General features: G+C 39.2%; 1 protein-coding gene across 1 annotated transcript in view; it reads right to left on the bottom strand.

Moving 5' to 3' along the window:
* Nucleotides 1-14,232, bottom strand: part of TTN (titin) — a 234,902-nt gene that overhangs the window by 44,862 nt on the left and 175,808 nt on the right. Inside the window, 22 exon segments of the mRNA XM_054277824.1 lie at nt 46-348; nt 442-1,029; nt 1,148-1,444; nt 1,523-1,720; nt 2,205-2,309; nt 2,403-2,993; nt 3,160-3,447; nt 3,542-3,832; nt 3,935-4,222; nt 4,999-5,304; nt 5,398-5,700; nt 5,790-6,086; nt 6,179-6,466; nt 6,594-6,893; nt 7,132-7,434; nt 7,525-7,824; nt 7,940-8,215; nt 9,283-9,585; nt 9,915-10,214; nt 10,422-10,706; nt 10,815-11,135; nt 11,232-14,198. Coding sequence (XP_054133799.1) covers nt 46-348; nt 442-1,029; nt 1,148-1,444; nt 1,523-1,720; nt 2,205-2,309; nt 2,403-2,993; nt 3,160-3,447; nt 3,542-3,832; nt 3,935-4,222; nt 4,999-5,304; nt 5,398-5,700; nt 5,790-6,086; nt 6,179-6,466; nt 6,594-6,893; nt 7,132-7,434; nt 7,525-7,824; nt 7,940-8,215; nt 9,283-9,585; nt 9,915-10,214; nt 10,422-10,706; nt 10,815-11,135; nt 11,232-14,198 — 9,498 coding nt within the window.

Raw genomic sequence — 14,232 nt, 5'->3', positions numbered from 1 at the left:
CTACCCATCCCACCCAGCCCCAAAAAGAAAAAGCATGATACTGACATGCAACATCTTTGCAAAGGACTGAGTTTGAAGTGTCACTTGGTGGTCCGACTCCAGCTCGATTTTCTGCACTGACACGGAATTCATATTCGTTTCCTTCCAGAAGACCAGTTACTTTGCATCTAAGATCTGAAACTGGTTTCTTTGTTGCTCTCACCCATCTTAAACCTTTCTTTTCTCTTCGCTCCACATGGTAACCTGTGATTTCGCTTCCACCATCATCGACTGGCCTTTTCCAGGTAACTGTGACAGTATTTTTAGTCACATTTGTTACTTCTGGTTTTCCAGGAGGGCCTGGAGGACCTGTTCAGGAAGAAAAAAGTACAGTTAAACAAAACCCCAAGTCTTTAGAAATTAATAAAACCACACTGGAATTCCTTAGCTTGTTCTACTTACCAAATCTATCCACCATTTTAACTGGTTCTGATTGCACTGGTTCACCCTTGCCATACTTATTTACAGCTGAGACACGGAAAACATATTCATTTCCTTGAATGAGCTTGCTAACAACATGCCTACAGCTCTCAATATTTTCAGCAACCAATGTCCAGAGCAGTCGACTAGTTTCTCTCTTTTCAAGAACATATGATTTTACTGGTGATCCACCATCTTCTGCAGGAGGTGTCCATGTAAGGGTCGCTTTTTCTGCTGAAACATTGCTGATCTCAATAGGCCCTGGAGGTCCTGGAATATCTAAAACTTTCACATGTACAGTCTCCTGCTTAGTGCCGAAAGGATTGGTTGCAGTGATGGTGTATTCTCCAGAATCTTTTCTGGCTGCATATTTGACACTTAGAGTAGAAGAAGTTGGTTTGGTTTCAATGTGCACAAGCTCTGAGGGTCTAAAATCTTTTCCAGCTTTGGACCATGCTGAAGTTGGAGGTGGTTTGCCACGGATACTAATAGCCGACAGTGTGATGGTTTCCCCTGCTTTTACTGTTAAACCTTCCTTCAAAGTAGGATCCAGAACAATGCTTGGAGCCTCTGTCAAAACAAAGTCAAAAAATACTGATTGTTACAACAAGAACACAGGGACGGGAAACAAGAAATTTGATAATAATTATTCAAGTAAAATTCTGCCTTTTCAATGCCGTCTACATACCATACTCATCCTTGCATATTATGGTTCCTGTGGATTCAGATGGAGGACTGATAGCTCCAGCAGTGTTCTTTGCTCTAATTCTGAATTCGTATTTGCAGCCTTCAGTAAGGTCAGTTACAGTAAATGCACAGTCTGGAACATTCACATGATTAGCTTTCATCCAAGTCTTTTTGGGTAAATCACGCTTTTCAACAATATAGCCGGTTAATTTATGTCCACCATCATATTTTGGTTCCGTCCAAATGAGTGTTACTGAGCTCCTGGTTACATTGATAACTTCAGGCTTCCCAGGAGGATCTAGGGAAAAAAAACAGCAGTCAAACAAAAGCTATTTCAAATTTCAGAATTTTCCTTTTTATTCTCCTGATGACTTACCAATAGGATCAAGCGCCACAACTGGTTCAGATGGAAGACTTGGTTTACCTACTCCAGCCATATTGATTGCCATTACTCTGAATTCATATTCCAGACCTTCAGTTAACCCTGTCACTCTGAAATCTTTCATTCTTATTGGCGTTGTATTTGCTCTCTTCCACAGAAGACTATTTCTTTCTTTAACTTCAATGTGATAGCCTAGAAGATAAATGATGAGACAAAAATAAGGGGGGGTTTCTAGAAATCCTAATTTCTCACAGCACTGTGAAACATCATACTGCCATATTACATGTTGTATATGCATTGTGCAAGAGGAGCATTGAAATTCAGGTAAAGAAATGGATGTGGACACACATGGTGGATGTACATAATTGCAATGAGGAGGTGTTTGTAAATGCAAATTGCTAATTTAGTACACCTGTATGATCACATGAAGGTGAATTTGGGTTTATTTCTTTACACATTTTGGCTCTGAGAAAAGATATTGTTTCTCAGTTAGTATTTTCCCAACATTTATTTGTTTTTTTAAATAGGAAGTAAACCAGTGAAATCAGTCGAATAATTGATCAATCAATCAATTTAGTGCAAACACCTGCTACTTTTATCTTACCTTTTGACAAAGAGAAAGAATTATTAAGTAGTATTAACTACTGAAATGCTAGGGAAGTTTTGGGGGATGTACCTGTGATTGGAGAACCTCCAGTTCTTCTGGGATCAGTCCAAGTTAAAGCTACAGACTCATGCCGAACAGCAACAATATTGGGAGGTGGAGGAGCATCTGGGACATCTAAACAATATTGAAAAAATGCAGCAGTGTTAAAAATTATTATCACCTCTAAAATGAATTTTTTAGATTTCAAAAATTATGATGGATACTTACCAAATGGATGTTTTGCAATGACAGGCTCTGATTTAAGACCTTCCCCTACTCCATATTTATTTTCAGCCCTGATCCTGAATGTATATTCATTTCCTTCATGAAGTCTTGTAACTCTAAATGTGGTTTTCTGGACCGCAGAGGCACAAGTCACCCACTTATTGTTTACATTATCTCTCTTCTCTAGAACATAGTTAGTGATTTCTGAACCACCATCGTCTTTTGGAGGGCCCCATTTTAAGGTTATGGCATCAGCTGTGACTTCTTCAAATTTCACTGGACCTGTTGGTATGCCAGGTTTGCCAACAACTTTCACAAAAATAGTGCCTTCCTTGCTGCCAGCAACATTCCTCAGAGTTATTGTGTATTTTCCTGCATCAGCTTTCTGGCAGTCATGTACCACAAGGGTGGTGTTAACTGCTGTAGATTCAAATGCAACTCTTCCACTCTCAGTAACTGCCTGGTCTTCATCCTTCTTCCAAGTTACGGTTGGGACAGGCTTGCCTTTCATAGGGATTTTAAGACGGAAATTGCTACCCTCTTTAGCAGTATAGCACAAATCAGGTAGATCTCTTAAGTCAAGTTCAGGTGCCACTGTAAAAAATGAAGGAATCCAGTTATTCCCCCATACATAAACTCTGTGGTAAAATTAAGATGCTGTTTTAAAGGTGTCTTATTTCTATGTGTACATGGTAATGATAGCATGCATAAAATATAATTTAGGTAAGTAAAGCACTGAATTAATGATCTTGCTTCTCACCAACATCATCTCTCGCTACAATTGTGATCTCTGATGGAGTTCCATATCCAGCATCATTTTGGGCCCTCACTCTGAAAGTGTATTCTTGTCCTTCTTTTAAGTCTCTCATTGAAAAATGGAGGTTCTTTCCCCGCATGACTTCTTGCCATTTATCTTCACCAATCAGGACCTCAACAATATATGCAGAAATTCGGCTTCCACCATCACTGATAGGCTTCTTCCATACCAAATTGCATGAGGATTTTGTTACAGCTGAAGCTTTTAGATCCACAACTGGCCCAGGTGTTTCTGGAAGGAAGAAAAGCATAATAAGTTTTCATTCAAGCTAAAAATAAAGATTATTTGAACAAAAAAATAGGTGAAAAGGATTAATTTTTCCTACCAGAAGCTTTGACAGCATCACGAGTTTCACAAGGATCACCAATACCATATTCATTTTCAGCAAAAACTCTGAAGAAGTAAGATTTGCCTTCTTCTAAGTTAGTTATCCTGTAGCTTGTCTTTGGACATTCTGTTGTTACTGTGGACCATGATTTTCTTTCTGCATCACGTTTTTCAACAACATAATTTGTGATTGGACTGCCCCCATCTACCAGAGGAGGTTCCCATGTAATGTAGGCAGAATCTTTGGATGCATCCTTTACAACCAGGTTAATGGGCGGGCCTGGAGTATCTGGATAAGAACAACACCACCATATTTGATTTAGTAACAGACTTTTGAAAAACAGTTAAAAAGTTAACAAATATATCATAATGGGAAAGCCCTGAAACTTACCAAGTACTTTTACAACAATGGTGTACGACTTTTTGCCACAGCTGTTCTCCAGACTGAGGACGTATTTTCCAGCATCATATTTATTTACATTTTCACAACGCAGGAAGGTATCAAAATCAGTTGATTTGATGTCTAATCCTTGTCTATCTCTTAGGTTGGCGCCCACTTTAGACCATGAAATCTTAGGAGGTGGACGTCCTCTTACTGGCACATAAAGTCTCATTGTGACTCCAGCACGCAGCACAAGGACTTTCCTTAGCTCTGCATCAAGTTCTCCTTCAGGTGGAACTGTGTGTTTAAGAAAAAAACCCATGTAATTAAAGCATCATGTTTAAGATTATCACAAAAGTTACAGTGACAAAAACTCCCTTTTTACTGGCATTTCACTAGACTACCCAACTTCTCATGCCTGTGATGATGTTAGTAAGTATCCTGACTCCCATTTGAAGATAATTTGAAAATATACTTTTTTTTCAGTGATTTCACTTCCTTTTTTTTTTCTGCCTTCACACCATTTATGTTAGAAAGGCTCTTAGTTTCTCTAGAATTCAAAGGAGTTTCAGAGCACCCTGGACTCCAATGCTTTTCTTGAACTAAGATAGTTTTATAAAGCAATGATTTTGTAGGTACAGCAAAATGCATACAAAAGCTAGCATGTATCTTAAGGAGTAAGTGGCATACAATCAAAGAGTATCATACAGCTGCTTAGAATAGTAATTTTAGCTTAAAATTATTTAAAAGATATGAAGGTGACTGAAAGTTTTAAAAAATATGAGAGATCTGAAAATTCTAATATTATGAGTAGAAAAAGACAAAAAACCCTGAAGATCCAGTAGCAAGCAGAAGGTTATAAAGCATACAATGAAAAAAGCAGACATCAAATTCTATTCTGTTCCTAACTGCTCTGTTTTTATCCAAATTAGCCACTGTTAGCCCATATTTTTTGAGTAAAAACATGTTCCAAATTAATCTGTGCCTGTGACCTGTGACAAAGTGTGTCTTTGAGACTCATCCCACAAATTGAAGCAAAAGTCAACAAGGCAATGTGTTTTCAGTGAACTTACTTAAAATGTCTTTGGCAGTGTGTTTATCCGGAACATCACTTGGATCGCTGTATCCAATCTTATTGACAGCATAAACACGGAACTGGTACTCTGTATCCTCCATCAGCCCCGTTACCACAAATTGTGTAGCCTGTAAGTTCTTGGGTAGATTGCATCTGACCCAGTTGTCTGTGTCAGCTCGTTTTGATTCCACTAGATAACCAATGATAGGGCTTCCCCCATCATATGCTGGTTTGCTCCATGACAGGCTTATGGAATTACGAGTAGTATCAACCACTTTCGGGAAAGCAGGTGGGCCAGGAGGGTCTGGGAATTAAAACAACATAAAGTTAGCATACCAAATGCTGCATGATAGTATTTGGAAATAATAATGGAAAATATCTGAGACTTTCGGCTTACATTGAGGGTCACGAGCATACACAGCTTTAGACGGTGCGCTAGGCTTGCCAGGTCCAGCCTTATTCAATGCTATCACCCGGAACTCATACTCTGTTCCTTCCTGGAGTCCAGTAGCTTTAACAGTTCTTTCAATGACAGGCTTCCTGTTTACTTTTGTCCAGTTAAGAGCCTTCGTTTCACGCTTCTCAAGTATATAACCAGTTATTGGGGATCCACCATCACTAGCTGGCGGCTTCCAGCTAACAGTCATAAAGTCTTTTGTTACATTGCTAATTACTGGTGGATCACAAGGTCCGGGCACATCTGTGGAGATTTATTTGAAAATTACATTCACATTCTTAAGTATAGACAAAACCCCAGTGACTAATGAAACTATTCCACAAAGCACTTACCATATGGGTTCTTAGCAACTGCAGGTTCAGTTAAGATGGGGTCTCCAACACCGTATTTGTTTTCAGCACAAATGCGGAACTGATACTCATGTCCTTCTATCAGTCTCTCCACAGTGCAGCTTGTAATGGGTACATTGGCACTGACTTGGGCCCAGTTAGGTCTGCTTGTTTCACGCTTGTCTACAATGTAGTTAGTAATTTCTGAACCTCCATCTTCCAAAGGAGGCTCCCAAGAAAGCATTGCACGATCTGCATACATATGTTTGACTTTGACAGAAGCTGGTGGGCCAGGCTTATCTAGAACAATTAACATCACATTGTTATAGTTCTATCTCTTGCTATATCATTTAATTATAAATGTGTTTATTAATAGACAGTCTTTAGCTTACCAAGTACTTTAAGCCTAATGGTTGCTGACTTTGATCCACTTGCATTTTCAGCAGTGATAGTGTAGTCTCCTGTTTGCTTCCTGTTAACACTGAACAACTCAACTGTAGCAAGATTTCTCTTTGTGGTGATCTTAAGACCTTCAGATGGCTTTAAAACTTCTCCTTCTTTCTTCCAGGTGATTGCTGGCATTGGCTTGCCATACACATTTGCCTCCAGGCGCACATTAGATCCAGCTTTTACTGTAAGCTGTGATTGCATAGACAGATCCAACTCTATTCTGGGAGGAACTGAAAGGAAAGAGTCCAAAAGTTAATAGATCTAGTAGGAGGTAAATGTCTCATTCTTCACATGAGTGTTAGTTCCCAATATGCAGAGACTCCTTCCAGAGCTATCAAATGCTTTTGTATTCCTTACCATTTTCTGGATGAATGGTCACTGGATCAGAAGGTTCTGAAGGTCGACTAATGTTAACTGCTGTCTTGGCAATTGCTCTAAATTGGTACTGAGCATTTTCTTCCAAACCAGTCACAGTGTACTCTTCCTGGGGTATTTGATATGGAGTTGTATTGCACCGAACCCACTTATCACCAGGTAATTTGCAAGCCTCCACAAAGTAGCCAAGAAGTTTGCTACCACCATCATGCTTTGGTCTTGTCCATACCAGTGATGCAGTACTCTTAGTGACATCAATAACTTCAGGTTTTCCAGGGGGATCTATGGCAAATAAAAACATATTATAGTATATTTTTAAAAAAAGAACTAATACATTAAAAATGGCTTTAATATTACTGGATCCTATTTACTGCATACCTAGACAGTGCAATCAGAGTGATGTCATAATAAACATGAAAGTATAAACAGAAGGGCAAACTAAAGATCATAATAAGTTGCAGATATATTGAAAATTATCATAAAAACAATCTGTTGCAAAGTATTGGTACGGCTGACTTACCAACTGGTGCTCTTGCTGTGACAAACTCGGTTGGTTTACTAGGTTTACTTGCTCCAGCTCTGTTCAGTGCATAAATTCTGAAAGTATACTCGAGACCTTCGATGAGGCCCACACAAGGGTATTCTGTGGAGCGCACGGCGGTGTCGTTAGCTTTCACCCACAGTAAACTGTTCCTTTCTTTGCGCTCAATGAGATAACCAGTGATTGGACTGCCTCCATCGCTATCTGGTCTATCCCAAGCAACAAAAATGCAGTCCTTATTGACCTTGGTGATACGTGCATTCTTTGGTTCACTGGGAACATCTAGAAAGGAATATGAAGATAGACATCAATTGTATGTTTTCTCAGTAGAAAGTTTAAATAGAGAAATGCTGCTATCAAAAACTGGCATACCAAATGGGAATCTTGCAATCATCTTGTCAGAAGGAAGCGGCTCAGAAATTCCAAAACGATTTTCAGCACGAACACGGAACATATACTCTTCTCCAGGAATCAGTTTTCCAATTCTGCAGCTTGTCTTTGTGACAGAAGATAAAGCTGTTACCCAGTCTCCTCGGCTCACATCACATTTCTCAACTACATAGTTTGTAATGTTGCTGCCACCATCTTCAAGAGGTATGTGCCATGAAAGAGTGCAAGCATCAGCATCTATTTCAGAAATTTCAAATGGAGGCTGTGGCGGACCTGGTTTATCTGCATGAGAAAAGTATATTAAGAAAAAAGGGATGAAATAAAATGGCAATCACTGGAATATAGTAAAACCAGCTTTGTATAAAGCTGGACTGAAAAACAACCAAATGGAACATACCCATGACTGTCACTTTGATTTTCTGACTATCAGTACCAGAGCTATTTTCTGCAGTAAGAGTATAAAAATCAGTATCTTTTCTAGTCACATCCTTAATGATAAGAACAGAAGACTTTTCTGCTTTATGCACAGCAAGGCGACTGGATGTAACTACATCTTGATCTCCCTTCAGCCATTTACAGACTGGCTGAGGCTTCCCATATACATGAGCTTCAATTCTCAGTTTCTTTCCAGCTTTAATGTGAACATGATCAGGCATCAGAATCTTAGGTGGGACTGTAAAAGAAAACACACACAGAGGCAAATAAGTTCAACTTCTTTGACATATTAATTTACTTTTTCTTATTTTTTCATGTGAAACTTCTCTGCTTTTCTCTTAAGTGGAATCATCTGTATGAATGACTAGAAACTCTTTAATTTAGGTTCCACTTATGGACAACTTCAGTTTCTGCAGGTGACAATATCCATTCCAGTCTTACTTCTGTATTACTGTAGAGTTTATAAGAGAATATTTATGACTTTGGATTGCCTTCATACACATTTATGTAGAGAATTGTGCACTATTAATGCACAAAATATAATTTCTCTTTTTATCTGAAACCTGTTGCTCGCTTATTGCTGACCTTCTACAAGAAACATGGAGAAGAAAACGGAAGTTCTTACTGAGATAAACCTGCTTGCACAGTCAGTCTTTCTGTATCTTTGAATTATTTTTCTCCTACTTCTTCTTTTGCACAAAATCAATTTTTTCACAAAAGAAACCTGGCAGCATGTTTGGTGTACTTCCTTCCACTGGCTAGTTTTCATTCTCCTGTTCCTGTACCTCTCTGTTTTTCTTCCCATGTCCCAAATTAAGAAGATTCTACTCATCATGCCCTTATCCTACATCTTTCTGTGCCTCAGGAACCCTGCCACTTTATATAGGCCAACCTGTCCTCCATGATTTTTGTTTTAGATTCCCAACAAATCTTATAATATAAACCAGTTATTTTCTCTTACATTAAAATAGGTCCATCTTTCCAATTTATCTCTCAGTCTACCAGTCTGACACTTCTTCTCTTTCATTTAAACCTAATTGAAGGTATTTTAAAATTATTTATTTATTACTCCCTCATTCCTATCTTTCAGTTCCAACTGCAACTGTACCTGAAAAATTATTTATTAATTCTGACTTAGTGGTCAACTCTCATTTTTTCCTGACCTGTCAAAATATTCAGTGCAGTTAACCATAATCCTCTAGATAACTCTGTAAAGCAAACATCTTTCTTGACTCAAAAACCTGTATATCTCACTCATTTAATTATTGAAGCGGTATATTTCGTAGTATTCCAATTGTTACTTACTGAGTTGTTCTTTAATTTCATATTCTCCTGTAGCTTCTATTGGCAAACTTACTCCTACAGCATTTCTAGCTGCCACTCTAAAGTTGTACTTCTTTCCCTCTTTCAGACCAGCCACAACAATGGAGAGATCTTTAACGACTGAATACTCCATCCAGCGATCTGCTGGTTGATCGTGTTCTTTGTAGCTAACAATGTATCCGTCAATCTTAGAGCCTCCGTCGCGCAGTGGTGGCAGCCAGCCTAAAGTAGCACTATTCTTTGTAATTTCAGTAACTTCAAGTTTTCTTGGTGGATCGGGTTCACCTGATTTAAGGGAAAAAAAGGAACACATTAAACACTGAGATTCAAAGACTTTCTTACTCTTGAATATTGGATGCTATCCATGCAAATTCAACAAGAACAATATATAAAAGATGGAAACTCGTAATAATTTCAAAGGTACTATATTCATTGATCATATTATTTGAAAGAAACTGATATAGACATACTTATGTTCATACTTGAGTAATTAGCAGCATTGTTCCATTTAGAAGCACTAACTCAAAAAATGCAAAATTCTGTCAAAATTAAAGAAAAAGAAACAGAAAACATCCATGGAGGCAAACATAAAGTATACATAAAGGCACACTCACTTAGAGGATCTGATGCTAGAACAGGTTTTGGTATGTCACTTGGAACACCGGATCCATATTCATTCACTGCTGTTACTCTGAAGTAATATTCATTTCCAGGCACAAGGTTTGCTATTTGGAAACTAGTTTTCTTCAGTTCTGCTGTGACTGTTGCCCATGTCTTCCTGTCAGCCTCCCGTTTCTGCAGGATGTAATGAGTCACTGGGCTACCCCCATCATTCTCTGGAGGTGCCCATGAAAGATGGCAGGACATCTTGGTGACATCTGAAACCTTGAAGTCTGACACAGGTCCAGGAGTATCTATGAAGAAATTTCAATTTATGTTAGTATTTTCTTCTTTAATAAGTTAAAATTAAAGAGGATCAACAGCTGTCTACATGGAGGGGGTTAGTGTTAGGTGATACAATTAAGCTCAAAAACTGTTGCACCTGAGGATAATAACTATTCCTGCACGGAATATCCAAAATAGTTTTAGAATTGTCTTGAGGTATTTCTCTCATTACTTACCCAGAACTCTGACGTTCACAAATACAGCCTTTTCTCCAGCTGCATTAACAAGTGTCAATGAATATTTGCCAGAGTCATCACGTGTGGAATCGGGAATGACGCAGAACGCCATAGTGTCAACCAGATCAACTTGTCCTTTTCTGATAACATTATCAATACCCATTCTCCTCCAGGTGACTTTTGGTGCTGGGCGACCCCTCACAATGGCAAAAAGTCTAATAGGGCATCCTGCTCTGACTGTGACTAACTTTCTCATGCTGGCATCCAGCTCAATCTCAGGAGGTTCTGAAAGACAAAGAAATAAAATGCAAAGATTTGTACATTAAATAAAATAAGCATAAAGAAAAAAAAGTGTTGTATGTAAACAACCCAAAAGAAGATGGGAAAACCCACCAAGTATTTCTTTGGGAGACACAGCTTCTTTCAATTCTGCTGGTCGGCCAAGGCCAACCTGGTTTTGGGCAGAAACCCTGAACTCATATAATTGCTTCTCATCCAGGCTGGTAGCTGTGAATTCTGTATGAATAACTTGAGCAGCAACATTGCATCGTTTCCATCCTGCTTCAGGATCAGCACCCTCAACTTTTGGTCTCATTTCTACAACATATCCAATAATCGGAGCACCACCATCGTACACTGGTTTTCCCCAGCCAAGGGTTAAGGAAGTCTTTGTGCTATCAACCACTCTCAAGTTTGTGGGAGGACCAGGTGGTTCTGCAAGACAGTAAAAATTACAGGTTAGAACACAGCTGTACAGTTTAGCAATCTGTTAACATTGGAATAATACAGAAAAATACAGTGGGATTTTACCTATTGGGTCTTTGGCTATTACAGGCCTCGATGGCAAGCTTGGTTCTCCAAGTCCGACTTCATTTTCAGCACTGACGCGGAACTGGTATTCGTGACCAGGGAAGAGATTAGTAACCTTCTTGCGTCTCTCTGGGATTGGAGTTTTAGTAACAGGAACCCATCTTAGTGACCGCTTCTCTTTCTTCTCTAAAATGTATCCTGTAATTGATTTGCCACCATCATATTCTGGTGGATTCCAAACTACAGTCATCTCTTCTTTGCTGACTCTTGTGACATCTGGAGGGTCAGGGCGTCCAGGTCTATCATATTTCGTTTTTGCAATAATTGGATGTGTTTCTGTTGGTGGACCAGTGCCCATTTTATTCTCTGCACGCACTCTGAATATATATTCATTACCTTCAATGAGGCGTGTCACTTTGGCATAGTTTGTTAGGACAGAGGAAGAGAATGTAGACCAAACCATACGCTTGCTTTCACATTTTTCCAGGATGTAGTTCTGTATTTCACAACCACCATCATCTTCTGGAGGATCCCAAGTAACAGTACATCTATCACTTGAAATGTCAGTGACCTTCAAGTTTCGTACGGGACCTGGTTTATCCAAGACAATAACAGTAGCATATGCCACAAAGCTACCAGCTGCATTAGTTGCTGTAATCACATATTTCCCACCATCAGTGCGCCTTGATTTTGTGAGAACAAACTTAGACATGTCAGAAGTGTTTTCAATACTGACTCTTGGAGATCTGGTGAGATCTGTTGCATCTTTGTCTTTTGCCCATACAATTTCAGGCTGTGGTTTTCCTCTGACTCCAGCCTCAATTCTAATTGTGTCGCCTGCTTTCACAGTTAGAACCCCACTTAACTTCAAATCTAGCACTGGTTTCTGGAGATCTTCCTTCACAACAACTTCAGCTGTTTTTACCCAGTTACTTTCACCGGCCTCATTCTTAGTTTGAACTCGGAATTGGTAAATTTTATTTTCGACACATTTATCTACCATGTAGTGTGTTTCCTTAATGCTGCCTTTGTGAACTCTTTCCCATTCATCTGAATCTTTCAGTTTTCTCTCAACATGGTAACTTAAATTGGGACTTCCACCATCATAATCTGGCCTTCTCCATTTCAGGTATACAAATGTCTTTCCTTTCTCTGCAATGTGAAGATTTTCTGGCTCTCCAGGCTTGTCAATAGGATTGATAGCAAGGATAGGAGTCTTGGTCTCAATGCAAGGACCTGGACCTATTTTGTTCTCTGCACAAACTCTGAAGAAGTATTCACGGTTCTCTACAAGATTTGCCTTTACTAATCGCTTAGTAATATCAGAGGAGACAATTGACCATCCCCTCTGATTCGGCTGACGGTATTCTACTATGTAATTTGTAATTTCAGAGCCACCATTATCCACTGGACTCTCCCAAGAGATCATACAAGAGTCTTTTGTGACATAGCTTATTTTCAGGTTCTGACATGGTCCAGGTCTGTCAAGTACATTAACAATAGCAAAAGCTTGAGCCTGTCCACAGCTGTTTTTAGCTGCTATTATATATTTGCCATGATCAGATCTTTTGGCTTCCTTCACTTGCAGTTCAACATTAGGTAGATCATGAAGTATTTCAACATGCTTTTCTTGGACTAGTACTTTGCCATCTTTAGACCATGTTATTTCAGGATCTGGTCTGCCTTTTACCTTACCAGTAATACGTATTGTTTGACCTACTCGGACAGTAATTAAGTCTCGACAGGTCACATCTAGGCTTATTTCTGGTGGAGAAAGAATATCTTTTGCAAGTACAGTTTCTGGTAGTTCTCTTGGTTCTCCTTCTCCCACAATGTTAACAGCTTTTATTCGGAATTTATATTCATTTCCTTCTATTAATCCAGGTACTCTGAAAGCACACTGTCTAATGAGTTCATCCTTATTAATCCTATTCCACTGTGTAGTTCCACTTTTCTGACATTCCACAATGTATCCCAGAATCGGGCTGCCACCATCCTTGAGGGGCTTTGTCCACACAAGATCAGCTGATTCTTTAGTTTTGTCTTTTAATTTCGGATTTATAGGTGGTCCAGGAGGAGTGATAGGACGTGATGCTTTTATTGGATCAGAGCTTGGAGATGGTTTGCTTAAGCCCACCATGTTTTCTGCAAAAACTCTGAATTCATATGTGTTGCCTTCAAAAAGACCGGTGACTCTGTATTTCATATCAAGTATAGGTGTCTTGTTGACACGCACCCATTTACCAGATGCTTCCCGACGTTCGAGTATATAACCAGTTATTGGAGTTCCACCATCAGATTTTGGTAGGGTCCAAGACACTGTTGCAGCATTTTCTGTAATATCATAAACCATTGGTTTACCAGGTGGAGATGGTGGATCAAACATGTATTTAGCAACTGTTGGTTCTGAATCCAGAGGTGCACCAATGCCTATCTTATTTTCTGCACGGACACGGAAAATATATTCACAGCCTTTCTGCAGTCGTGGAACCTTAATTTTTGTATGACTTGTTCCAGAGCTAACCACTCCCCAAGTTTCTTTCTTCGATTGACGCTTCTCAACAATATAATTTATTATAGGACTCCCACCATCATCTTTAGGAGGGCGCCAAGAAATAACCATATATTCTGGTGTCACTTCAAGAATATTAATAGGACCAGTTGGTGGGCCTGGAACATCCAAAACTGTAAGGTGCAGAGCCACAGTTTTGCTGCCAGCTGCATTAGATACTGTGAGTAGATATTCTCCTGTATCTTTTCTTACACAGTCTTTGATAGTAAGCACAGTTGAGTAATTGTCGGTCTCAATCTTATATTTGCCATCTGGTTTAATTTCAGTGTCATCAGTAACCCATTTTGCTGTGGGAACTGGCACACCTCTCATAATCGCTGGAAGGCGCACTGTGGTGCCAGCTTTAACAACAAGACCTTCAATTAACTTCACATCTAGATCCACAGATGGAGGTACTGAAATTAGAGAAAAATGGAAATAAATTTTTCA

This window comes from Melozone crissalis, unplaced genomic scaffold, assembly GCF_028551555.1.
Source record: "Melozone crissalis strain CALT ecotype California unplaced genomic scaffold, PUWL_Pcris_2 ptg000023l_1, whole genome shotgun sequence".
Taxonomy (NCBI): domain Eukaryota; kingdom Metazoa; phylum Chordata; class Aves; order Passeriformes; family Passerellidae; genus Melozone; species Melozone crissalis.
The sequence above is the reverse complement of the archived record's forward strand: the minus strand, read 5'-3'. Positions and strand labels throughout refer to the sequence as shown.